Genomic DNA, 25,122 nt, shown 5'->3' on the forward strand with positions numbered 1-25,122 from the left:
GACCCTGCTGGCAAAGGCCCTCCTTACTACAGACCTGGCCCAGCAGCCCAAGGGCAAAGCCTGAGGTGGAATTTGAGTCTGGGAACAAAGACCCAGATTGAGCCCCAGGACACTGCACAGGAGTCCCTGCTCAGGATCCCTGGAGCTGGCCCTGTCCCAGGGACTTCCCTGGTGCCAGTGACACCTCCATGGCAGGGTGTGACATCCTCAGAGAGGACATGTGGGAGGACATGGTGCAAGGAGGAACTCCTTGTGCTCGTGGCACGGTCAGGGGGTGCAGCCTGTTCTTGGGGCCTGATTACCTGGAATTGCTGCAATTCCCTTGAAAGTGGGCCCTGCTGGGAGGTCAGTGTGGGGCTGCTCTGAGTGTCTGGGTCAGTGGTCACAGTACCCTGTGCTGGGGTCATGTGGCTGCCCATGGGGACGTGCCAGCCCCTCAGCAGGATTGTGTCCCCATGACAAGCTGCCAAGTGACACTGCCATGTTTGTCCTGTCACAGGGAGGAGCAGAAGAATGGGATCACAGCTTTGCAGAGACACCATCTCCAGGCCTGCCCTCCCGAATTCCAGGAAGATTTTTCTGCCACTGCCAACACAGGTCAGTCCTTGCCAGATGAAAGCATTGGGCTGACCCCATGCCCACAGTGTCCTGGCCCAGCACTGCCCAGCTCTGCTGCCCACCAGGATGTGCCATGGCAGATGAGTATCATCGAATCCATGATCATCTCCTCCTCTGGAAAAGCAGCTGCTCCAGGACTTTGCCTCTCCACCCTCCTTGCTGTCTGCACTGGGAAGGCTCTGATTCCTGCACAGCCCCTGACTCCTCCCTGGGGTGGGATGCACCAGGCTATGCTGATGGGACCTTCCTCCCCCTATGTGCATCCTGTGGCATCCCACTGCAATCCCTGAGGAGCCTCTTCTGCTATGAGGAGCCCTGGAAAAATGAGAAGATGGTTGAGAAGAGAGCACAGACAAATTCCCAAATTACACCCTGGACCAACTGAGCAGAACCAGACTTCCACCAAGGAAGGCTCTGGGTGCCAAGGGCTGTAGCAGCACCACTCTGGGGTCGCTCACAAGGTGGGGCACACAGAGCAGGGCTGACCCATGGGTCTCATCCTCCATCCCACCTCACTCCAGAGGCCCAGGGGTCCTGTGGGGCTGAGGGCAAACCCAAAGAGAAGGGGGATGAATACAGCACTGGATGCCAAGTGTGGGACAGGGCTGCTTCTCCCAGGTTTTATTTACTCCCTTGGCACCCACTGAGGACTGTAAGGCAGGACTTTTGTGATAACAATTCTAGCAAGAAAGGATGAACAGGATAATCTGGAAGCTCGATCTGTTTTCTAAATAACCATTGAAACCCTGTTAAATAAAAACTACTCTGAACAACTCCATAGGTTTATGCAAATCATGTTACTGACATGATTACTGAGGGGTGTCTTTTATTTTAACACTGAAACCCAGCACTAGAGATTAGAGACCACATTTGAGGCCAATCACCATGGCCTGCAGATGTTCTCTGTTTCATTCCTGCTTTCCAGGAACAGTCCATCCTGGATTGGCTTTGCAAGGTGGACAAGTATCCACAGGTCCACCTTCAGACTGAGCAGGGGAACATAGATTTTTCAAGAGAATTTATGATCTGGCACCTGAACCATCATCAGGGAACAGTACTAGAGATGAACAAGGAGCTTCCCTGACATCCAAGGAGGGCATCTGGGCATCCAAGTCATTCCTGCACAGTTGGTGCTGATTTTCCAAATCCCTTTTGCCAGGTCTGTCCTTGCAAAATCCCCTGTGGATTGGAAATGTGCTGAAGCAGGCTGAACTTCTGCAGTGTTGTTTCTCTGTGTGAGGGGAGGTTGGGCTGCTCTGGGAAGCTGAGCACTGCCAGTGCAGCCCCCTGTGGCTCCACATTACAGGGAGTGAGCGCAGATACCCCAGGCTGGGACAGCCTGACAGGGCTCCAACCCCTGGCCGGAGGAGCTCGGGGCAGGGCAGGTGACCTCACCTCAGCCTTGCTTTAGGGATTTATTCCACCTTCCAGGCACTTGGCTGAGCTCCTGCTCCACATCCCAGCAGCCCCAGGCACCACAGAGGGAGCTGGTGACACTCGCTAGCAAATCCAAAGGGCAGTCAAAAGCAGAAAAGGCATTTGATCCTCAAGCAGGGTCTGATGTTTGACCATGGCACAAAGCCAAGAAGAAGAGGAGGCTTATGCTCCAGAGTCCATCCCTGCCCTCCTGCCACACACCTCTGTTAGAATGGAGAAGACTGATCAAGTCATCTGTGCAGGAATGTCCCACACAACCTCGTCCTGGGGCAGGGACAGGAGGTGGTGCTTGGGCCACACTCAGCTTCCAGGCTGCCAAAGCCAAGGAAGGATTGTCACTGTCAGGGGACATCTCCCTGTCTTTTGTCTCCTGCAGGATGCAACAAGCTCCATGTGTGGGAACTGTCAGTGCCCTCCAGGTCAGGGAAATCAGGAAAGGTTGGAAGGACTCTGGGAGGTCCTGAGCCCCAGGTCATGTTCAAAGCAGGGCTCAGTGCAAGGCCAGCTCAGGTGACTCCACTTCCTGCACTGGTGAGTTCTCAGAGAAGATCCCATCCCTAGGCTGCACAGCTCTCATGGGAAAAGCTTTTTCCTTATGGACAGTTGGAATTGTGCCTGTTGCAGCTGCTGCACAGTGTTATTTTTCCTTTTCCAGGGCACCCTGTAGGGCTCTGGGCATTCCCCCGAGGGACAAAGAAACCTCTGGGGAATCTCTGAGGAACTTTTGGGGAACCTCTGCTTCTCCAGGCTGGAGTCACCTCCTCACTCAGCCCTGGGTTTGGTTTCCTCAGGCACCAAAGGTCTTCCCTGAGAAGGGAAAAATGAGGGTTTAAGCAAATTAACCAAAAACTCCATGGACTTAGAGAGAGTTTCCATGCACAGACAAGGAGTGAACATTATGCAACCAAAACTGGCCAAGTAGAGATATTTTGAACTCCAAACTCACAACATCCAGGAGATTGCACACCCCCTTGTGACAGGGGGAGATTGAGGGTCTGAGAGCAAAACACAGCTGATTTGGGGGCTTATTTTGTTTTGTTTTGTGTTTGGGTTTTTTTGGTGGTTTTTGTGGGGTTTTTTGGTGTTTTTTTGGTTTTGTGGTTTTGTGTGGTTTGTTTGTTTGGTTGGGTTTTTTTTGTTTGTTTGTTTTGTTTTGTTTTTTGTTTTGTTTTGTCATTTCTGCAAACTCCAGGCTTCTGCTGGGTAGTGGAACCTGCCAAGGCTTCAGAGGATGTTCACCCCTTCTGTGGCACCGAGGAGCAATTTCTCTGTGCTTTGCAGACACTGTAGCTGCAGAGATTGGAATACACAGGTAATTCCATTAAAATTACCTCATTAGGGACTGCTCTGCTGCTTAGGGGTGGCTAAAAAGGAAATCTTACATTGCTTCTGTAGATCAAAGTTCCTCCTGCTCCTCCTGTAATCCTGTAAACACCAGGCTAACATTTGTCCAATGATTGCTCTGGAGAACCAGGGAGGTGGTTCCAGGAGTGATTGAGTAGCAGCTGTCCTGAATGGGTTTTAATGTCTGATTTAACTTGATTTGACAAAATACAATAAAATTTGGAGCCTTCTGGGGAGAAATGGGGTTTAACACAAGTTTTCCAGACACGTCTACTCCATATTCCACTTGAGGCCTCATGTCCTGGGAATTTCCTACCCTTCTGGGGAACTGAATAAGAGAGGAAAGAGCCCCTTGCTGCAGCCCAGCAGCAGTTTTGGGGGGAGGGAACCTCCTTGGGAGGAGAAACTTCTTGTTCTTGGCACAGCACATGGCATCCAAAGCATTTGCCCTGGCTGTGGGAAGGCGAAGAGGACAAATTTGCAACTAGGTCACTTTTTCAACATTGGCCAGGATGAGAAGTCCTGTCCCAGTGGCTGGGACAAGGAAACACTGGCCAAGGAGACCCCCACCCACCCATGGGTGTCCTGAGGGTCTCTGCCCTGCTCAGCAACATTGGAAGAGTCATCACAAAAAGAGGCAGAGAGACTGATCTGGGGTCCTTGGGTCATCCATCATCCGCCCATGGTTGGGTTCCCAGACATCCTGCTTTGGGACATCCCTCCTCAGAGCAGGTTTTGTCTACAGATCCTGCTCCCAGACCCTCATGGTGGCCTGTGACATAATTACTGCTCTCAGAGGGGTTTTTCCTGGGTCAGAAATAACTGGAGGGAAGATAAGGTGGGTTTTTATAGCACAAGCCCCAGGCTTTGTGCCAGAGAGAGCTGGGTGGAACAGCTCAGAAAAAGCTGGAGAGGGAGCTGGTGGTGGAGGAGCCTGGGCTAGAGCTGCTCCCTGAACCCTCCCTGCTGCACAAGGCCACCAGGACAGGGGTGTCACACACTCCAGGCACCCACAGGGGATCCAGTGTGGGACAGTTTGCTCCAAGGCCCACAGAAACCCAAAAAGCCCAAGACAGCTGCTGAAATGGCCTGGGCAGCACCACAGCTCCTTCCTTCAGTGCCTGGCCATTCCCACAGAGAACAGGAGTGTCCCAAAGGCTCCATGTGCTGCCAGAGTTTCACAGTCTGTGCTGCCAGAGTTTCACAGTCCATGCTGCCCTGTGGGCAGGAGGCTGCACTTGAACTCTCCCCTGTCCTGGCTGCTGGGGAGGGCTCATGGGGAGAACAGTTCCTGGACTCTTCCTATCCCTGAAAAGAGGGGTCTGAGGGGAAAAAAGAGCTGTTGATGATTTGAGGCAAGTGCCTTTTAACACCATGGAGCTGCTGCACTGGAGTCTTTAAGGAGAAGACAGACCCCTCCTTTTGAGGGGTCACAGTATCCTGCACTGGAGCAGAGAAAGGACCTGGAGACTTTTTGTGCTTCCCTCCCACCCTGGACCATTCAGATCTTGTCCTTCCTCAAGCACCATGAGATTCCTTCCAGCACAGAGGGACAGCAGCTAGGACAGTGGCACCTCACAGCACAGACAGGGGGTGACAGGGAAGCTCTGGACACTGCCCTGTGAGCAGTTTGGATGTGACCAGCCATGCCTGTGGTCCCCTGCTGGCTGCTCACACGTGCCCTGGGCTCAGCTCTCAGGTCAGGGAGGAATGGTCAGGTCAGGCACTGCCAGGCTGCCTGGGCAGCAGCAGGTCAGTGCTGCCCACAGTCCCTGCTGCCCACAGGTCCCAGGGCCATTGGCGTGGGACTGACCCACATTTGGGATTGTGCTAAAGGCAATGAGCTGCTCTCTGGGCACTTTTCTAGAAGATGGCACAGGGTGCAGCACTGCTGAGCCAGGTGCCCTCTCCTCAGCCCGGCTCCCTTTGGACAAGGCTCCAGCAGCTGTGAATTCCTCGCTGGACAAGTTCTAAAATCCAGCTCTCAGCTTCTTCTCCCAAACACGTGTCCCTGTAATACAGGAGTTTATCCTCTGCTGGAATGAAGCAACCCAACCCTCCCCTTGCATTGCTGAGCCTTTCAAGCATCCTTTGATAAGCAGTGTGAGTGCAGCTCCCTGGGCATTGCCACATCTCCTGGCGTGCTCTGCCCTGCCAAAGCTGAGTTCCAAGCTGGTTATAAATTAGGCACCAAGCTTGGCTTTCATCTGCTCCCCGAGCAGCGGGCGGGGGCAGAGGCCACGCCAGGGCAGAGGAGCAGGGTGTGGGCAGGGTGAGGCAGGACCAGGCTGGGGGAACAGAACCCCCTCAGCCTCTGCCAGCCCTGCAGTAGATGGGGGGGAAGTGGCTGCTGCAGCCAGTGAAGGGGCAGAGCAACGACAGCAGAGAAACCTGGGGTTCCCTGAGCAGTGACAGCAGCAGGAGCAGCACCTGCACCAGGCAGAGGGAGGAGAAGATGGGGAAGGGTCTGGAGGTGAAATCACATGAGGAATGACTGAGGGCACTTGCTTTGTTCAGCTGGAAAAAGCTGAGGTCAAATCTCCACAGCGACTGCAGCTCTGATCTCTGCTCTCTGTGCACAGGGACAGGACCCAGGGAAGGGCTGGAGCTGTGCCAGGGGAGGGTCAGGCTGGATATCAGGGAAAGGTTCTTCCCTCAGAGGGTGCTGGGCTCTGTCCAGGCTCCCCAGGGAATGGTCCCAGCTTCAAGGCTGCCAGAGCTCCTGGAGCGTTTGGACAACGCTCTCAGGGATGCACAGGGTGGGATTGTTGGGGTGTCTGTGCAGGGCCAGGAGTTGGACTGGATGGTCCTTGTGGATCATTTTCATCTCAGGAGATTTTGTGATTCTCTGAGGCAGCACCATCCCATCAAAAGGACTACACAGAGGGCAGGTGGCTGTGCATAGACAAAGAGGAGAAAAAGGCAGAGCTGTGGGCACAGAAAAAGAAAAATGCTGCACAAGCCACCATGTCTGTAACCTCCAACTACTCCAAGGCCATCCTGGAGGGAATGGAATTGCCCAGACTGGAGCCTTGGGCCAGGTCAGAGCAAGGCTTCCCTGCATAGGAGAGAGGAAATGAGAGCAAATGTCATGTGCAGAGTAACAGAACTTCCCAGGTCAGAGCCTCTGGGTCTGTCATGCAAATCTGCATCTGCTGCAGAGGCTGAGCCTGCCCAGGGTGAGGAGGAGCCCAAATCACTGGAAGGCTGAGGGAAACCAGTGTGAGCCACTGCAAGTAATGGCAGTTTGCTGCTCACTGTGGTTTTGTTCACATTTCATTTCACAGAATCCCAGAATGGTTTGGGTTGGAAGGGATCTTAAAGCTCATCCCATTCTACCCCCTGCCATGGGCAGAGACACCTTCCATTATGCCAGGTTGCTCCAGGCCTTGTCCAACCTGGTCTTGGACACTTCCAGAGATCCAGGGGCAGCCATAGCTTCTCTGAGCACCCTGTGCCAGGGCTTCACCACCCTGACAGCCAAAAATTCTTTCCCAATATCCCATCTAACCCTGCCTTCTGGCAGTGGGAAGCTGTTCCCCCTTGTCCTGTCCCTCTAAGCCATTGTCCCAAGGCTCTCTCCAGCTCTCCTGGAGCTAGGTGCTGGAAGAGGCTTTAAGGTTCCACAGAGCCTTCCCTTCTCCAGGCTGGATAGCTCCAATTTCAGCATGTTCCTTTCTCTCTGAGTTTTTGGATACCTCTGGCCCCTCCAGGCAGAGCCCCAGTCCTTTCAGGGTTGGGCACAGACCAAGGAGAAACCTCAGAAGTCCCTTTATACAGCAAAAATGGCAGCTGAGTTGCCCCGATAAGAAGATGGTTTCTTCATCAAACAGCTCCTTGTGGTGTAACAGGATCTTTTCCATGGATCAAGGTGCCTGCCAAGGCTGCTGTCAGAGCAGCACGCACAGCACCACCTTTCTCTGAACTGGTGCTGCTCTGCTGCATACTGGCTTCAAAGAGAACTCCTTGGACACCAGAAACTCCACCAGGAACAGCAGGGTTTGGTTTGATCCCACACTGTGGCCCCCAGGCTGTGTTCAGTGAGGATCCCCACATGGGAGATCCAGCCCCCACAGCATTCCCCAGATGTGCCCTCAGCAGGGCAGGACAGAGCTGACACCATCCTGCTGCATGGCACTGGTTTGCCTTTCATGTCACCAGCCCCAGAATTAAGATTAGGCAGGAAATCATGGTCTGGTGGACCATGCAGCTCTGCTCGTGGCTGACAGATCCACTTCAGGGCTGGACAAGCTCCTGCATCCAGACATACTCCCTGCAGGAAAAGTGCCTTGGGTGGGAAGTGCCCTGGGAGCTACAGCTTCACACCCACTGCCCAGATCTTGAGAGGTTCAGCTGAGCTGAGCTCTGCTGGGCTCCCACCACAGCTCAGCCACTGCTGGGACACTGCAGAGGGTTTGGGAACACCCCACACTTTTCTAGGTCTCCTTCCCCCCAGTGCCAATGGCAGCACTTCCAGCTGGAGCCTTTCAGGTAACTCAGCCAGGGAATGCGAGCTGTCAGTGTCCCCCTCCAGCCTCCACAGAACCCCTGTCCTGTGCAGGAAAGAGAGCCCAGCTCTGAGGGTTCACACCAGGATCCCCAGACAAGGGGGCACAGGGAAGGCACCCACAACCCCATGGCATCCAAACCCATAGGAACAGAGAATGAGGATTTGAAATCTGGTAACAGTAGAGCTTCCCCCCTTGGAAGCACAATCCCTGCACATGGAGGGCTCCAGGGAGGGAATGGCAGCCAGTGCAGATCCAGGGCCAAGGGTCAGAAAGCAGTTCCATCATGTCGCAATATTGTCACTTGCCCATCCTGTCCAGGTGTGCTGGAGAAGGAGACCCATTCCCTGTCACTTCCCATGAACAAACCAAGAAGGCCTGACCCTGCAGAAGAGGTGCTCCAAACTCTGCCCGCAGCAAGCCAGGGAGCAACCCAGGACCCCACTGGACTCCCATTCTTCCTCCCCAGGAGTCACATCCCAAACCAGCCTCCTCCAGCACAAAGCATTCATCCCTGGCCGGACATTTCCAGTGTGAATGTTACAGGACACAGGCTGGGATCACCTCCCTAAGGAACAGACAGTGCTGTACAATCAGTGCCAAATTAGTCCCTCTCATGTGGCTGAAGCAGTTGCCCCAGGACTGCTCAGGGGCCCTCCTGGGACCTGTGGTATTTAATGTCTTCACCAATGCCACAGGAAGGGATCCCTCAGCAGGTTTGCAGCTGCCAGGGCACCCTCAAGTTTACAGCTGCTCCTGCCCGAATCTCCTAAGCCAGGAAAGAAAAGTTCGAGGTGAGTGATGCCAATGGCAGCTCTTAAACAAGGCTCACCGGGGCTCTCGTGTCTCCAGGCTCTGAAGGAGCTGAATTGCAGAGCCTCCCGCTTAGAAAAACCCTCTCAGGAAGACCCAGGGAGCTCCACAGTCCTCCAGCACCACTCCCTGGAGAGGAAGGGATGGGACGGGCTGTGCAGCCAGGGAGGAACAAAGGCTGTGCTCCGTGCTGAGCTCTGTGAGATCCAGAGGCACCCCGATCCCCTCCTGCAGCACCTGGATCCAAGAAATGGGTGCAAAACTCGGTTGCCATTGCTCCAAATGCTGCCCAGGGTCAATCCAGACCCATCTTGCTCTGCCAGGAACATGGGCTGTGGACTTCTGCAGCCACAGAGGAGTTACCCTTCCCAAAGGGAAAAGGACCCAAATTCACCCTCAGGGGCTGCTTGGGGATTCACACCAACACAGCCACGCCCTGCCAGGGAAGGACTCCACACTGCGGGATGCACCGAAGCTCTCTGGGACAAAAGATTCCCTAAGACACGAGCACAATTCCCACCTCCACTCCTGCTCCCAGCAGAACCAGACCAGCATCCAAACTCCTCCTGGATGCAGCAGCAGCTCCTTCCAGAGGGGCTCCACCAAGAGCTGAGTCCCACAGCCCAGAGCAGCTGTGTCCTGGAGGGAAGGGACTGGGACACACAGCTGAACAGGGCAAACACACGGACATAGACATTCCCTGCACATGGAAACCAGGAACCTGCAGAGGGTGAGAGGCACAGCCTTGGCCACTGTGCTGGATGGAGAAAAGTCTTTCCTAGGCAGGGCCTAAAAAGGGAAAATCGACAACAAGGTCCAGTGCATTCCTGAATGAGATTTCAGCACTCAGAAAAAAGCCAGGAAAACTCTGCTGATTCATGGGCACACTTGATCTTGCTCTCCAAGTCACCAAAGACCAGATGGTGACAAAAGAATTCGGGGGGGGGAGGAGGGGGGAGAAGGAGGATTGGTGCAAATCGGCCAAATGCCCAAAGCAACCTTCTGCCCAGGAGGCTCCTGCGTGAGGAGCTACTTCCTCTGGCAGGATCTACCCTCACTACTCGGGCTGAGAGGGGATTTTGCTGTAATGCTGCTGGAACCTGTTCCCTAGCTTGTCCATGCCAGGCTGCCACAGCCACTGACCTCAGCAGTGACACCAAACCCTGCCCAGGAGCACGGGGGAAAATCCCAGCGCTGGCAGAGGCACAGCTCAACACATCACAGCACACACTGTCCTGCACGGGGTGGGAGCCCCGAGCTCAGCTCATCACTCCCAGCTCGGGAGCATTTCTCTCCTCAGTGCTCACCAGCTCCACTAGGGGACTGCTGCTCTCTCATGGGATGGGAGTTTTGGGAAGTGGCTCCCAAGGACACCAGAGTGCCAGCAAAGGCTGCAGCAGTGCCACACCTCAGCAGCACCACTGGGACCTTGGTGATAGGGAGCCACAGGTCAGGGTCCCTCGAGGACATCCTTTGACCATTACAAATAGTTCCCGAAAGGAGGAGCAGCCCCCCGGAGTCACAGAATCTTAAAAATATTTGGACTGGAAATGATCTTAAAGACCAAGCAGTTCCACCCTCTGCTATGAAGAAATACCTCCCACTAGACCAGGTGGAAAAGGATGAAAGAAACATTCAAATGACAAAAAAATAAATTATTTATGTGTTATTATTAATAACCACTACATTTAACTAAGAGCTGGAGCTGCTGGATTGGACCCAACACACTGGGAAGGTTTTCCAGTTGCTTTGACAGCCAATAAAACAGATGGACAAAGAGCAGCTGAGGAGATGCTGGCACTTGGGGAGAGAAATCAGAACCTGGCAGGCAGTGGGAAAAGGGTCCTGTCCACTCTGTCTCACCCTTGGCAGTGCCCACGTGCCCACATCTCCCAATCTCTTCTCTGAGAGAGCAGGATGGCAGGACAGGTGCCACCTTCTGCAGCCAAGTGTGGCAGATGGAGCCCCTCAGCAGCTGCCAGGGCAGGACATTCCTGTGCCCACTCCAAACCCATTATCCCACCCTTGCCATGAAGTCAGGCATCACTGCCCAGAATGTACTGCTGAAGAGGAGCTGGTCCCAGCCATGTTCTAGTCCTGCTCAAAGAGGAGTTCCCCACAGCCACTGGTGTGCAGGGGACACACAGACTGTTCCTGCCTGCCTGAGACAGTGCTGGAAGCAGATCCTCTCTACTGGGATGCACACCCATCCCTGTGAGATACACGTGGATGCTCCCAAGCCCTCACCCCATCACCCTGGGATGTGGAAGCTGCCCTGCTGTGACCCCCTGCCTTCTCCCCATACCTGACTGGTTTACAGACAAGAAAATGAAGCTGCCGGTTTTGGAGGAGGACAGCAGGACCCTGGGTGAGCCTGACCTCTCTGGGTGAGGAATGGACCCACGCGTGGGTGGGGAAAATCCTACCTATGTTCCCCTCTGCACTGGCCAAAAACTTCATCCCTTTTCCCCAGCAAAAGGGGAATCTTCACTGCCTCCCAGGCTGGACCCAGTGCCCAGGACCAAGAGCACCCCAACATTTATCCACAAACTGGATGTGCTGCAGGCCCTGGACACCAGTGCTGGAACCGAAGCCAAGGAGCTGCGTCAGTGCCCCGGCCAGGGGATGCTGCCACCTGCCCTTGTCCCAGTGTAGCGCCCGTGGAACAGCCCCCGCTGTTCTCCCCCGGCAGGAATCCCCACTCCAGAATGAATTCCAGGTGATTCCGAAGGTGTTCCGGCCGCTCCAGCGACAGCGCGGAGCTCTGGGGGAGCTCAGACCGCTCCCGGAGCTGGGATAGGCCGCAGCAGCCCCAAGAGAACGCCCCGATGAGCGGCACCAGCCCCGGGGGCACTCGGGGCCGGGGGGGGAACGGTGAGGGCGGTACCCCCCCGCAAGGGGATCCCCGTGTCCGGCCCCAGCCGTGCTTGGGCACTCCCGGCGGTGCTGGCCATTCTGGGCCTGGGATGCTCCGATCCCTGGTGACCCCGCATCCGCTCCCCCAGCGGTCACGGAGCTCCTCTCGCTGCCGCCACACGCGCGAACCGCCATTTTGTCCGTTTCTCCTTCTCTTTACTGTTATTTTCCTGCCCTCTCAGCCCTCCCTGGTGGTGCTCGGCTCCCCCGGGCCTGTCTCGTTGCGCGCTGCCGCCGCTCCCTCGGAGACCGGCCGGTGCCCGTGCCTTTCCCGGGCCCAGAGCAGCGCTCACTGTCTGAGTAGGCTCGGGCAGAGCCGAGAGACGCTCCGGAGGCACAGATCCAGCGCTCGGGGCCCGCCGCTCCCCGGGTCCCCGAGAGGGAGAGAGAGGAGCCGAACACACCACCCGGCCTGGTCCGAGGCGCCGCCATCTTGGCTCAGGGCGGGGGTGCGCTGCCATTGGCTGGGTCGGGGAGGGTCCTGAGGATCGACCAATCACCGATGGCATTGGCGTGATGGACGTGCGGGGGTGGGACCTGCTGCGCCAATAGGACGGGAGAGACCATCTGCGGGCGGTGCCGGGGGCGGGGCCGATGCCGAGCGGCGGCTCCGTGCTTGGGGCTCGCCCCACGGCCGCGGCCTGGCCTGCGCTCTGGGGATGGACGCGAAATCGCAGCCCAGGGCACCTCCTGCCATGGGCGGGGACACCGTCCGTACACCAGGGTGCTCCCAGCCCCGTCCAGGCCGGCAACGGGGAGTCACAAACACCGGCCCTTCCACCCTGGAGGTGATTACTGGCAGGGAATCCCCTTTGGCTGGGATCGAAGCTCTCAGTAAAGCAGCAGCAGAGCATTTGCTGGAAGTGGTGCAGACAGCTCAGTAGGACTTGCCTCTTGTGTTTATCAGTCAAGAAGGAAATCTGCCCTGCAGGTGAGATCCCCCTGCCTTCAGCCCCGCAGGAGGAGCTGCTGGAGCAATTCCATGAGAGATGACCATGTGTAAGCAATCAAACTGCAGCCGAGAGGGATCCAGGAACTGACTGTGATTCCTTCTCCAGAATAAACACGGACTCCGGGTAGATTTCACTTTATTGTCGTTTAATTTTATTATCTACTGCTGTTACATCTGTACAACATTGTACAAAATGTAATCCCAAGGAACATTCCAGCCCCGCAGCTGTGTTTGGCTCTGCTCTCTCTCTATCAGAAAGTAACCCTTGGTGCTCTGGCTGTGACACCCTCCTACAGCCACCAGAACATTTTGCTGTCCAGGCCCAGTGATGGGAAACCCTGGCCATGGCAGGAGGTCCCTGGAGGTCCCTCATATTTCTGGTCAGACAGGAAGGATTTTTCACCTCTTTCTGCACAAGGCAGAAGGCTCCCAGCACTGCCATGTCCAGGGGCAGTTGGGATGCACAGGTGATGCTGGGGGTGGTTCATGACTGGCACAGCCTTTGTTACAGCACATGCTGTGAGTTTTGGGAGTTGCTCTGCTTACACTGGTTGTAGACTTCCAGTCCTTTCCACCTACCCCATGCCAGGCTGGTCTGAGATTTCATCTCCTGCCCAGACAAAATGAGCAGGAAGATGCTCTTTTTAACTTAAGGGTTAGGGAAGATAATGTACTTAGCTGCTACTGATAGTAGAACACATGCAGAACTGCTTCTGCCAGATTTGGCAAAACTGCAGAGAATTACATAGAATCCAAAGTGACTGCTTTGGCTTGAAAAAACAGATGTGAAAGGACCCCTGATGTCCAGAAATGTCCTTGTTGCGAGTGAGTGGTGTGGAAGGATGGTCTCTCCCACCTGTGCTCTCCACAGAAAATTTCATTTTGGCCAATTATTTTTCCTCTCATCTTCTGCTTTCCTGAAGCTTCTAAACTGTGTTTTAAAGGTCTCATGGAAAGCCTGATCATTAGAAAAAAAAATGCAGTGCTCTTAAAGCTTTTTTCTCCCAGTATGGATGATAATGCAGCATCATGTTCAAAGTGCAATTACTAGATCTGAAAAACAACGCCCTCAGACTGTGAAGAACATCTGACAATAAATTCACAGCCCTCATATGGAGGAGTCCTCACCAAAAGCTTCTCATCCTCAGAGCCATGCAGGGATGTTCTCAGCAGGGCCACGCTACAGGGAGGAGTCTGAAAGTGAGAGTAAGAGAGAAGCAGCTCAGGGTTGTAGTGAGGGAGACCAGAAGTAGTCTGAAAGGCACTCTGGGAGGGGGAGCTGAAATGTTACAGGGCCTAAAAGTCTGCAAGAGGGTGACAGGGGTTTGACTGACCCACTTTCCCACTCCTGTAATCCCAGCAAGGTATTTTGCATTTAAAGAAAAATATTTGACTCCAAGTGAAGGATATTTCACTGGGTATAGTCACCAACAATATTTATCCGTAAGTATATACAAGAGTCTATCCCCAGCAAATCCCACTGCCCTTCCATCCACATCAGGATCCCAATGCCTCTGACCATGGCCCTCTCTTTCCTCCCTTTGGTGTTGGCTTTGGCCAAACATCAGCTGTTGTCTCAGTGCTCACCTCACCTGGCACATTTGCCAGGGTCTTTATTCTGCAGCTCCTGCACTGAAGAGAAATCTAACCTTGATATTATCCTACCTAATGAAGGTGGGATTGTTCTTTCTAAAAAAATTGCTCAACCTCAGCCAAAACCTCTGGCTAGTGTAGAAATCAAGTGTTTTTTCCCATCTGCCTTTTTATTTCTGGTTCTGTTTGGTACTTGTACTTGATCACGAGTACCATGACTCAGTAAAACAGCCCAAATGTACCATTGCTTTGTCAGCAGGTGGAGCTGGCTGGGGACCATTTTTGAGGCCCTGGGCAGCAGTGATACCCCTGGATCCACCAGGGAAGCAGCACTGCAGAGTTACCTTTGATGGCGAGGAAGGCTTTGCTGAAGGCACGACCCACTTCATTGCTGGCCTCCACCATGTACTCCCCCTCATCCTGCTTGGTGACCCCCAGCACCACCAGCGAGCAGACTCCGAAGTCGTTCGTGCAGAAGTAGTTGGGATCTCTGGAGAGGTCTCTGCTGTCCTTGTACCATGTGATTTTGGGGGGAGGGTGGCCTCCAACGGCGCAGCTCATGTGACACTCACTGCCCGTCACCACCACGTGGGATTTAAGCGGTACCAGGAACCTCGGGGGCTGGTTCTGGTTAACTCCCCTGTATTTCTGTGCTTTAACTCGAAATTCAGCTGTGAAAAACAGACAGCACTGTGAAAAATAGGGTTGTTTAATTCATGTTCTATGAGTTATTATAAACTGGAAACTGTAATATATTGTATAAATGTATGATAGATGTGTACGTGCTCCACCCGCGTGCCTCACAGATTCCCGTGGAGCACCTCTCCTGATCTTCCGGGTCCAGAAATAGAAGGTGAAAAATACAAGGCAAAAACGCTGTCAGAAGAAGACAACATCGACCAACCTACACCCCGACTACGTGCAACAAGCCATCCACGAAATCACCTCAAAGCAAGGACTGACTCTGGTCATTAGCCTACCTGCCGCAAGCCATCTACGCTGCTACGTCCGTTAAATCACCTCAAAGCAAGGACTGACTCTGGTCATTAGCACTTGAATAGGGATCGAGGGACTCTTTCAGGGCTTAATGTAAACACTCTTAATTGCTGGTGCTTAACAGAAACTATGAGGAAGGTATTTAAACTGAGTCCCTAAGCGGGCAAATTTGTGTACCCAGCTAGAGACCACAGACTGCTAGGCTCTGTGTCTCAGGGTCACCCTTGGCTATTTTCCCGGGAAAAACTCTGTCAAGTAGGTATCGCTGTTTGGGGGGGGGGGGGGGGGGGGGGGGGGTGTTGCTTAAAATTCTGTGATTTGATTCCAAATTTTGTGATTTGAATTTTTAATAAACCAACTTATTGAATTTGGAAATAAATTGTCCTGGCGTTTATAACAGCACCAAACACACACTCAGATACTGCTCCCAGCACTGCAGGGTTTGCAGGTGTTTGTGCAGTGTCTGGGATTCTGCAAATTACCAGAGATCACATGCACCTATGGATTATAACTTCTGCTGCTCCTCGGAGTTGCCCAGCATTTAACTTTGGAGTCAGAAACTTTGATTTCTACAATACTAAAGCCTTAGATTTTTCTGGGAATTAATTTTGGGACGAATTGCATGTCATAATGGCTGGGAATGAAGGGTCTGTATGCACAATGTCCCTGCAGAAAGGACAAACCTTCCCTGGCCAGCTGGAATTCCTCAGGGCATTTCTGTGCATTCCTGTTCTGGGCAATTGAATATTCCCAGGAGAAAAGATCCATTTGAGGGTGGGGTGTTAGACGCAATGAAAGAAAGAAAACATAACACAGAGAAATACTTGGAAATGTTTTACCCTTTTTTTTCCAGATCCTCCAGGGCTGCACAGTCTCTGATGGATCACTGGCTCCCAGGTCATTTTTTGCTACAACCTTGAAGTAATAATCCCTGCCTGGGACCACTCTGGTGAAGGTGAACTTGTTGTTGTAGATGAGGTCTCCCAGCACATGCCACAGACCCTTCTGGGATTCCCGTTTCAGGACTGTGTAGTACAGGTTCTTCTCCCACTGCTCGGATGCCGAGGGGTCCCAGGTCACTGTCACTGTGTTGGGCACATTCTCCTCCAGCCGGATGGCTCCAGGGGGCTGAGGGATATCTGCCAGAGGAGGGCACACAATGTCACAGCTCTAGGGACAGTGGCACATAACCCTAAAAACGTGGAGTCTTTTGCATGTCTGAGGCTCAGTGACCATTCTGGTCACTGGAAGGGACAAAATTCCATTCCTTCTCCAGTCACACAAATGTATTTTCTATGAACTAAGCTGCTGCTTCACAACATCTGCACTTGCTGAGCGGGGAAAGGAGTGTGAAGCTGAGCTGCTGAGAGAGCTGTGCTCAGTGTCCCTCAGCCTGTGCTGACCTCCCTCATTCCTCTGGAAGGATAGTTTTAGTCAGTGGATTGCTCTGTCCTGCAGAAAAGTGAGATCACAAAATGCCTAGATAATCTCACAGAAAACTGTACAATGGTTCTCCCTGTGCCTGCACAGGCAAACTGCATCAGAGCTCACCCTGCCAAACTCAGTTTGTGGCCTTCTGCCTACTCACAGTAAATCATGGAATCCCAGACTAGTTTGGGTGGGAAGGGACCTTAAAACTCATCCAGTCTCACCTCCTGCCATGGGCAGGGACACCTTCCCATGCTCTAAGCCCTGTCCTACCTGGCCTTGGACACTTCCAGGGATGGGGCAGCCACAGCTTCTCTGGGCACCCATAGGGAGGAATTCCTTCCCCATATCTCATCTAACCCTGCCCTTTGGCAGTGGGAAGCCATTCCTCCTTGTCCTGTCCCTCCAGGCCCTTGTGCCAAATCCCTCTCCACCTCCCTTGGAGCCCCTCTAGGCACTGGAAGGGGTTCTAAGGTTCTCCCCAGAGCCTTCTCTTCTCCAGGTGAACATCCCCAGCTCTCCCAGCCTGGCTCCAGAGCAGAGGGGCTGTAGCCATTGGAGTATCTCCATGGCCTCCCCTGGTAGTGCTCCAGCAGCTCAACATCCTTCTGTTGCTGGGGGCCCCCAGGGCTGGAGGCAGCTGTGCAGGTAAGGTGTCACCTGAAGGGGCAGACAGGCAAAATCCTTCCCTCCCCTGCTGCCCACGCTGGGGGACCAGCCCAGGGCATGTCTCGTTTTCCCCCACCAGCACCCCCAAGTCCTTCTCCCAGGGCTGCTCTCAGTTCCCTCATGCACCAGCCTGGATTGACTGGAAGTTGCTGGTAGATGTGTATGGATGGCAGTGAGTTACCTGTAATTTGAACCTGGAAGCTGAAGGTTTCCCTTTTCCCCAGCCCATCCCCAAGCTCCACAGTGTAGGTGCCGCTGTCACTGAACTCGGCTGCCCTGAGCAGCAGCTGGGTGCTCCCATCCTCGGTGCTCACGGCAGCCCGGCTGGGAAGGGGGAGCCCATCCTTTAACCATGTCACCATTGGCTCGGGAGATCCCTGGAAACAACAATGACTCACAGCCACTTGTTTCACTTCCAGACTGTGTCTTATATCTTTAATTTCATTATCTGACCCCAAATATGCACCTCCACGACACGGTAATGTTTAGAAATCTGGATCCACAATGGATCTGAGAGCCCTGATCTGCTCCGCAGTTTCTTTACAATTTTTTTCCTTTTTGTCCTTTAAGGATGTTATTACAGTAAAGTGTTCAGAACTGTGTCAAACAGGCTACACCAGATCAAGGACAGATAACTTCAAGAGTTAATGTTTTCTGCTTTTAAAAAAAGATCTGTTTGTTTTGAAAAGAAAAAACATCCTCTAAGTCTTTATTTCCCCTATGCCATCTTTGGTCTCTCCTCCCAGAGATTAGGAGAAAGGCCAGCAAATACACACAATTCATCACCCTCCTCTGATATCCCAGATATACAGGATCATGGAATCATTAAGGCTGGAAAAGACCTCCAAGACCATCAAGTGCAACCCATGCCCCATTCCCACCTAAAAGCACTGAGTGCCACATATAGGCATTCCTTGGACACCTGTGTGGCTAGGGACTCCAAACCTCCCTGGGCAGCTTCTTCCAAAGCTTGACCACACTTTCCATGAAGAAAAGCCTGTGTTGTTCCAAGCTTACACCAAAGCACTGAGATTTCTGTCAGTGCCTACCAAGTTCTCAAGTCCCAGAGGTCAAGTGCTGCGGCTTGGTGAGACAAGCACAGTGAAGGTGTTGCTGGAAATGGTGCCCCAAGGCCTTCAGAGGGAGTCACAGGGAAATCACTGATTTGGGAAGTCTGACAGAGCAGTACCAGATGATAATGACATTGATACAGCTAGGTGGACAGCACTGAGCTTTATTTGCAGAGGTTAAGGGATGACCACAATGTCACAGAACACCAATGCAACAACTGACAGCTCAGTTCTGGCTCATGTTTTCCTCACCCTGAAAGTCTACACAGCACCGGCAGGCCAAATTATTTACTCAGTTATTTGTAGACAAAATTCCATGGTATAAAAACAGTGGCTCAGTTTTCCTGTCTGCTATTGAATGCATCATAAAACCAGGCAGGGAATTCCTCCAAAGCCCTGGATACTCACCTCGAAGGGAATCTTCACCCGGATGGGATTCCCTGCTTTTATGACCAGGAAGCTTTTCACTGTGTCATCTATCAATAACCTGGGAGAGACTGGAAAATACAAAGATTACTCCCAAAAGGTGGATGTTGGTACAGTCACTGGTGACAGTCATGGTGTTCCACCCCCTGGGCACCTCTCCCAGCTGAGTGAGGCTGGTGAGGAATTCACAGTGGGAAAAATCTCCCTGCTTCAGTCCCAGACTTTACACCTTTCAAATTTCATTGCTATTTATTTATCACTATGACTAAACAAGGGGAAATTATGTAAAAATACATTCACAACAATCTCTGTATTCATGTGATGTCTCAGTCACAGAGAAACTGGCCCTTTGCCACACTTTATCCCATCACAGGGATCCTCTTTTGTGTTTAAATAGTGTCTGGAAAAAGGAAATTCCACAGAACATCCACAGGAAAGCTGCCAGAGTTTATCTAAAATAGTATTTTTTAGCATTTAAAATATTTGCTTTTCTTTTTTCATCAATATACTACAGCATTTAGTATTTCTCTAAGAATACCAAATACCATAGTGCTAAACTGTATTTAGTGTTTTCAGTATAGAACTGAACACCTGCTTTAGATTGAGTTATTTATTCTAATTTTTTTTATTGATAAATGGGGTCTCCAGGCATATGCCCAAACAGGCATTTTCACTTACGATCCACATTAAGGAAGATGAGCCCCTCACAGAATTCTCTCTTATGTCTGTAATTCTGCAATGTTTCCAGAGAGCAGGAAAAAAAAAAAAACAGAGCTGCAGATTGTAAATAAAGATGGAAAAGTGAAAATGGTGAAAACTTTCAAACTAAAAAGTAAAATAAAGAATCAAAAAACAGCATAAAAATTTGTGATTTAAGAGAATGAAAAAAAATGTTTCATTTCAGAAGATTGTCCCTTGGAAGAGCACAAGCAGGAGTAAGGCACACACGGGTTCTTGTCTAGTGACTGTGGTGTGGCCCTGCACAGGGGGCAAAATGTAAATCCAAGGGGAAAATGGAGTTGTGAGGGTTGTTTTATCAAAAGGAGTCTCTAAATGAGCTGAGCACTGTGCACTGCATATCTAGTATCAGTTAATACTGTGACTGTCCTGCTGAGGTGAGCAGATAACCCCGAGGCAGGGAGGAGCAGTGCTGCCCCTGTGTTAGGCCGGGCCTGGGAGCAGCTCACGGCGATATCCCACAGCCCTGGCTGCTCCTGCTCCCTCAGAGTGCCCCATGCCCAGGGACAGAGCCCTGACTCACCCAGGGGAGCAGCTCCAGCACAAGCCTCGAGGTCCGAGGCCTCCCCGGGGCCGGCGTCGCTGAGGGCCCTCACACGCAGGAACAGCTTCTCCCCGGGCTGCAGGCCCTGCACCCTGCACGAGGTGCTCTGCGCAGGGAGGGTGAAGCACTTGGTCCAGCTGAGGCTGTTAAAGGCCTTCATCTCCACCTCGTAGCCTTTCACATCATTCCCATCTTGTACTTCAGGTTTGTTCCATGTCAAGGTGACACTGGTGCTGTCACTGCTGCTCACTTTAAGGTCCTGCACTTGGCCTAGAGATTCTGGAAGGAGAAATTTTATTTAAACTATTTTTCTAGGATTTCTCTTTCCTCTTTTCAGTCACTGCATGAGATTCCCCAACATTCTTGCAGTGCACTGGATTTCCACCCTGCTGTCTTGCGCCATCTTGTCCCAGTTGTTCAGAGCTGGATTTGAGTTCTTGCTCCTACCAGCCCTGCAGTAAATTCCCAACATTCCAGAACACTCTGTGGCCCATCCTGAGTGTTCCTTCTCGCTGCACATTACCCCACAGTGGGATCTGCCAGATCTTGGCTTGGACAGCCTATGGGAAATCCTTCCATTCCTTCCCCCAGCTGATTCTCAGCTGTGAAACATTCCCCAATTACTGATCCTTGTCTCCACACACTTTTACAGAGGATTTATGAACATCTCCTCTCCACAAATACTCTAAAAGCAGAGCACAGGGCAGGGCACTTACTGGTGGGGTCCTGGGCAGAGGCGGGCACTGAGGGGTCACTGGGCTGCCCTGTGCCAGCAGCATTGACAGCTGCCACACGGAACTCGTACTGCACACCCTTCTTGAGGCTGGTCACCTTCAGCTTCTTGTCTGCAGAGAGGAGAGGAGATGAGTGTGTTGCCTCAGGGGAGCTGTTCCCCATCAGGAAAGGTGAAAAAACAAAGTTGTGCCTTAATCCAAGATGAATCAGGAACTGAAAAATTCTCATGAGCCGTAAAAGCTGTAACTGATTCCCCTGACATTCCCTAGCCAAGTGCATGTGATCTTCTGGGATGTGTTCATTGTATTCCTGTCAAAACCAAACAGCCTTTGAACCACAGAATCCCAGACTCATTTAACTGGAAAAGACCAGCAAGGTCACCCATCACCACCTTGATGTGAAAGATGTAAGATCCTAAGCAGCTCCTAAATCCAGCTGACATTTTTGCCTTTTCAAATCCACCAGGCTGTTCCAGGAGTCAGAATACCCACCTTTGACAGGCACTTTGGTGACTGGCAGCCAGGTCACAGTGCCCTTCTTGCGTTTCTGAACAATGTATCCCATAATTTGGGAAGCGCCGGTTTTACGAGGAGCTTTCCAGGATACAGTGATGGTGTCCCTGCTGGCACTGATGATCTCAGGGGGATCTGGGGCACCAGGAGAAGCTACAAAGAGATGAGGGCTTCGTTACTAGCAAGTATGTTTTTATTGCAAGATAAAATTGTGTTGTGTGTAATTTCTTTTTCCAGATTCCCCCAAGTATTCCTACGGATGTGCTTTGGAAACCTGGCTGAGACCTGAAGTTGTGGATCCTGTTCCTCACACAGACTGGATCCAGCATGGACTCTATTCCTGAGTTTGGATTTCACAAAAGACCTGCTGTCATCAGAACTGACAATTCCTCTGCCAGTGGGGTGTGTCATTCTTACATGATATGACCAGTAAGCATCATACTTGTTTTCAACAACAGGAACTGGTAACAAAATAGATTTTCTTTGCTCTCTGCTAAAGGGTTCAAGATACAGAATCATGGGAATGAGAATGGAGAAAGAAGATAATTAGAACTGAACATTGCTCTCCCTAGTACTGCATTTATGCTCATGGCAAAGCTGTTCTAGTATTTAAACTCCATGAAGGACAAAGACAATATCCAGTTGTTTGGAGATCAGAGGAACGGAGTGGTCATGCTGAGAAGTGCTGCACATACAGAGACACTCCCTTCCCTGTGGAATTAAGAAAAGGCATCACATGTTCCCTTTGCAGCCACACTGTGAAAAATTTCCTTTGGTCTTGATGCATTTTGCATTTCACCGATGAAACTTCCTTTCCAATCAAGAATGGAGCATGACCAAGGAATAATTACATCTCACTCAGCATTAGCAGAGCCTACAGCAAACTGCTGCTCTTGCTGGGCAACCTCCACAGCTTTGTGTGAAGACTGAAGTTGAGCTCTATAGCAACAATCCACAATGCAGTGAATTTCCTTTGATGCCAGCTTTGATGATAAATTTCCCAATTTGAATGATGAATTAGGAGTTCTCCTCACCTTTACCAGCAGCCTTCACTTCCCCTGACTCCAGCGCGTCGCTTGCTCCCTCGGCATTCACGGCCCTCACCCTGAAGTAGTAGCTCATTTCTTCCTCCACTCTGCTTGTGGTGAAGCTGGTGCAGCTCCTGTGGGTTTCTCCCAAAGTCTCCCAGTCGTTCCTGCCCACCTGCTGCCTCTCCACGATGTACCTTTGCACTGGTTTGCCCCCATCGTCCTTTGGGGGCTTCCACTGGATAGTGATGTTGTTGGCGGAGCTTTCTACAATTTTGATGGGTCCTGCTGGGGGCTGTGGCTTGTCTGGGAAGATGAACAGAGATATAGTCGGCTCCAGACCCAGACCTGCTCCTGGGTTTGGAGCAGACACTGTCCATTGCTCACCAGCTGGGAGATTGTTCCTGATGAAATGGAGGCACAGTTGTAGGATGAGGGCTGGGCACTTGAATTGCCTCTTCCAAACTTGGACTCTGTTAATTTTTGATGGAGAAGATGGAAAGCGAGGCCCTTGCTCTCCCTGGGTCAACTGTTCTCATAAGCATTGCACCAGTTCAGCTTGCTAATACAGGCAAAACATCATTTCTGGTCTCCCAAAGGGGCCCAGACATTTATGGGAGGCCTGAATTTGACCTCAATATCCTATTTCAGATTTGCATGTTGTGTGCAGTCACATCTCCCACAGTGTCTGAACATTCAAAACTCAGCTGCTTAGGCCATGAAAAACCAAACTAGGTTTGTGTTCCCTGAAGGGAAAAAGCATGTTCAGCAATCTTTCCTTGTACCCTGATTTTGGGGCAATATACAGTCTTGTTCCTCTCAAAATACCCAGTCACTCCTAATAAGGTTGTCACCAGTGTCAATGGATTTCGTGCCTAAGCTTTACAGTGAAAGCCACAGTGAATGTTACAGGATCTTACCTATCACCACGAGCTTTAGGTTAATCTCCAGGACGCCACTGTCGTTCTTGAGCCTGACTTTGTAGTCCCCACAGTCCCTCCTGTCGCAGCTGGAGATGGACAGCGTGGTGCAGGTGTCTGTCTTGTCCACACGGATCCTGGTGTCATCCCCCAGCTCCATCCTGTCCTTCAGCCACACTGCCCTGATGGGCCACCGGCCCCCGAATGGGATCTGCAGCTTCACCCCCTCCCCCGCCTTGGCCACCGTGGGGACATTGGTCAAGTTCTTGAGGAGGACTTTGTCCACCTGGGGAGGATCTAAGCAAGAGATACAAGGTCATTAAAAACCAGAATTCAAGGAGGAGAAAGCTCACACTGGAGGGAAGAGAACCCCTCATGGTGCTGCCAGCAATGCTTAGAAGCTCACAACACTGGATCTGAACCTTTAGTTGTACTTTGCTACAGGATAATTATCACAAAATTTTGTGATATGACACTGTCCTCTCACTAGAGAAAACTTTTTCTAGGCAACACACTAAACACAAGAATGAAGAATCTGCCCTGATTCTGTTTTGTACACCGAAAATCTTTGAGTTGCTGACAGAAGGCTCCCTAGTTAAATTTGCAAATGCAAAATGAACCAACCTGTACAGAAAACATCTCCCATTTATCTTGTAGTTCTTTATAATAAAATTCTCAAAAACCAGTAACATGTCTCTGAGTAAATATATTACATTTAAAGCCCATCTCATGCTGCCTTGGTGGTTTGAGTAGACTCACCTTCAACAAAAATTGAAGCTTCAGTTTTTACATCTCCACCTTCAAACCTGTATTTCCCAGCATGAATATCTTCAGCTTTGTTAATGATCAATTTGTGGACAAGACCTTTCTTTTCAAAGACCACTCCATCCATGCTTGTTAACTACAAAGTAAAGGACAGGATCCTTTTTTAAAAAAAGCAAAAAATCCAATCCAGAATTAAACTGGACAGACTACAGTTTGAAATGCAGTTGAAAAGACTTATGAATATCATGCATGTTTAATAACAATATTCTGGTATTCTGTTGCCCAAAAAAGCTGTGGCTGCCCCATTCCTGGAAGTGTCCAAGGCCAGGTTGGATGGGGCTTGGGTCTAGTGGAAGGTGTCTCTGCCCAGGGCAGGGGCTAGAACTGGGTGATCCTTAAGGTCCCTTCCAACCCCAACCACTCTGGGATTCTGTGAACCCTTCCAGGGCCCCACTCAGACTGTGGGTGACTCTCAGGGGGATGGATACCTTGACACCACCCTCAGGAAGTAGAGCCAGAGAGCAGAGCATTGCTACCCAAAGCCAACAGCAAGCCCAAGGAACCCACCTTTAGGCCATCCTTAAACCAGGTTCCTGTCACGTTGTCCTTGCTGACAGTGCAGGACAGCTCAGCTGGGTCCCCCTTCAGCACTCGCATGGTTGCCAGCTGCTTGTTGAGGTAACAGCGCGGGACTGAACAGGCACAAAGGAAGGGAAAGAGGTTAAGTCTTTGTTACAGAGAGACACCTAGAGCTGAAAATGCACATGCATCTGAGGGGAGAAGAGCTTTAAAAATATATATATCCTCTGGTCAGGAGAGGCTTTTGTGCCACCTCGCTGTGGGCCAGCTGGGTACACTCAGTGCCCTGAGGGACACACAGCCATCCCAACATCAACTATATCCCAACATCCGCTGCATGGGCAATGGATTCGTCACAAATCACATTATCCAGCTGTGGATTTGCTAGTTTATGTCTATGCTAATTGTCCTGGCTGTCTCTACAGCCAGTGGAAAAAATCAGGCTGCTCCAAGGTGTGGATATACTGCTTCATCCTCTTCCTCTGCTCTGACCACACACAGGGCTGCCCAGCACATCCCCCTAAACAGCCC

The 25,122-nt window shown here is 51.6% G+C and overlaps 1 protein-coding gene across 3 annotated transcripts in view; it reads right to left on the reverse strand.

The window, feature by feature from the left end:
* Positions 1-10,360: 10,360 nt before the first annotated feature.
* The window catches only part of IGFN1 (immunoglobulin like and fibronectin type III domain containing 1), a 40,908-nt gene continuing 26,146 nt past the window's right edge, over positions 10,361-25,122 (reverse strand). For all 3 annotated transcript variants that reach the window (XM_063418093.1, XM_063418091.1, XM_063418092.1), the window contains 12 exons: positions 24,580-24,704; positions 24,007-24,148; positions 23,248-23,544; positions 22,334-22,633; positions 21,279-21,452; positions 20,769-20,897; positions 20,032-20,331; positions 18,753-18,841; positions 17,456-17,651; positions 16,017-16,316; positions 14,526-14,852; positions 10,361-13,782 (listed from right to left, as the gene is read on the reverse strand). In XM_063418093.1, coding sequence (XP_063274163.1) covers positions 13,769-13,782; positions 14,526-14,852; positions 16,017-16,316; positions 17,456-17,651; positions 18,753-18,841; positions 20,032-20,331; positions 20,769-20,897; positions 21,279-21,452; positions 22,334-22,633; positions 23,248-23,544; positions 24,007-24,148; positions 24,580-24,704 — 2,393 coding nt within the window. In that variant the 3' untranslated portion in view covers positions 10,361-13,768. The remainder of the gene's footprint in view (positions 13,783-14,525; positions 14,853-16,016; positions 16,317-17,455; positions 17,652-18,752; positions 18,842-20,031; positions 20,332-20,768; positions 20,898-21,278; positions 21,453-22,333; positions 22,634-23,247; positions 23,545-24,006; positions 24,149-24,579; positions 24,705-25,122) is intronic.

The sequence above is a fragment of the Prinia subflava genome, chromosome 23 (genome assembly GCF_021018805.1).
Source record: "Prinia subflava isolate CZ2003 ecotype Zambia chromosome 23, Cam_Psub_1.2, whole genome shotgun sequence".
In the NCBI taxonomy this organism is placed as follows: domain Eukaryota; kingdom Metazoa; phylum Chordata; class Aves; order Passeriformes; family Cisticolidae; genus Prinia; species Prinia subflava.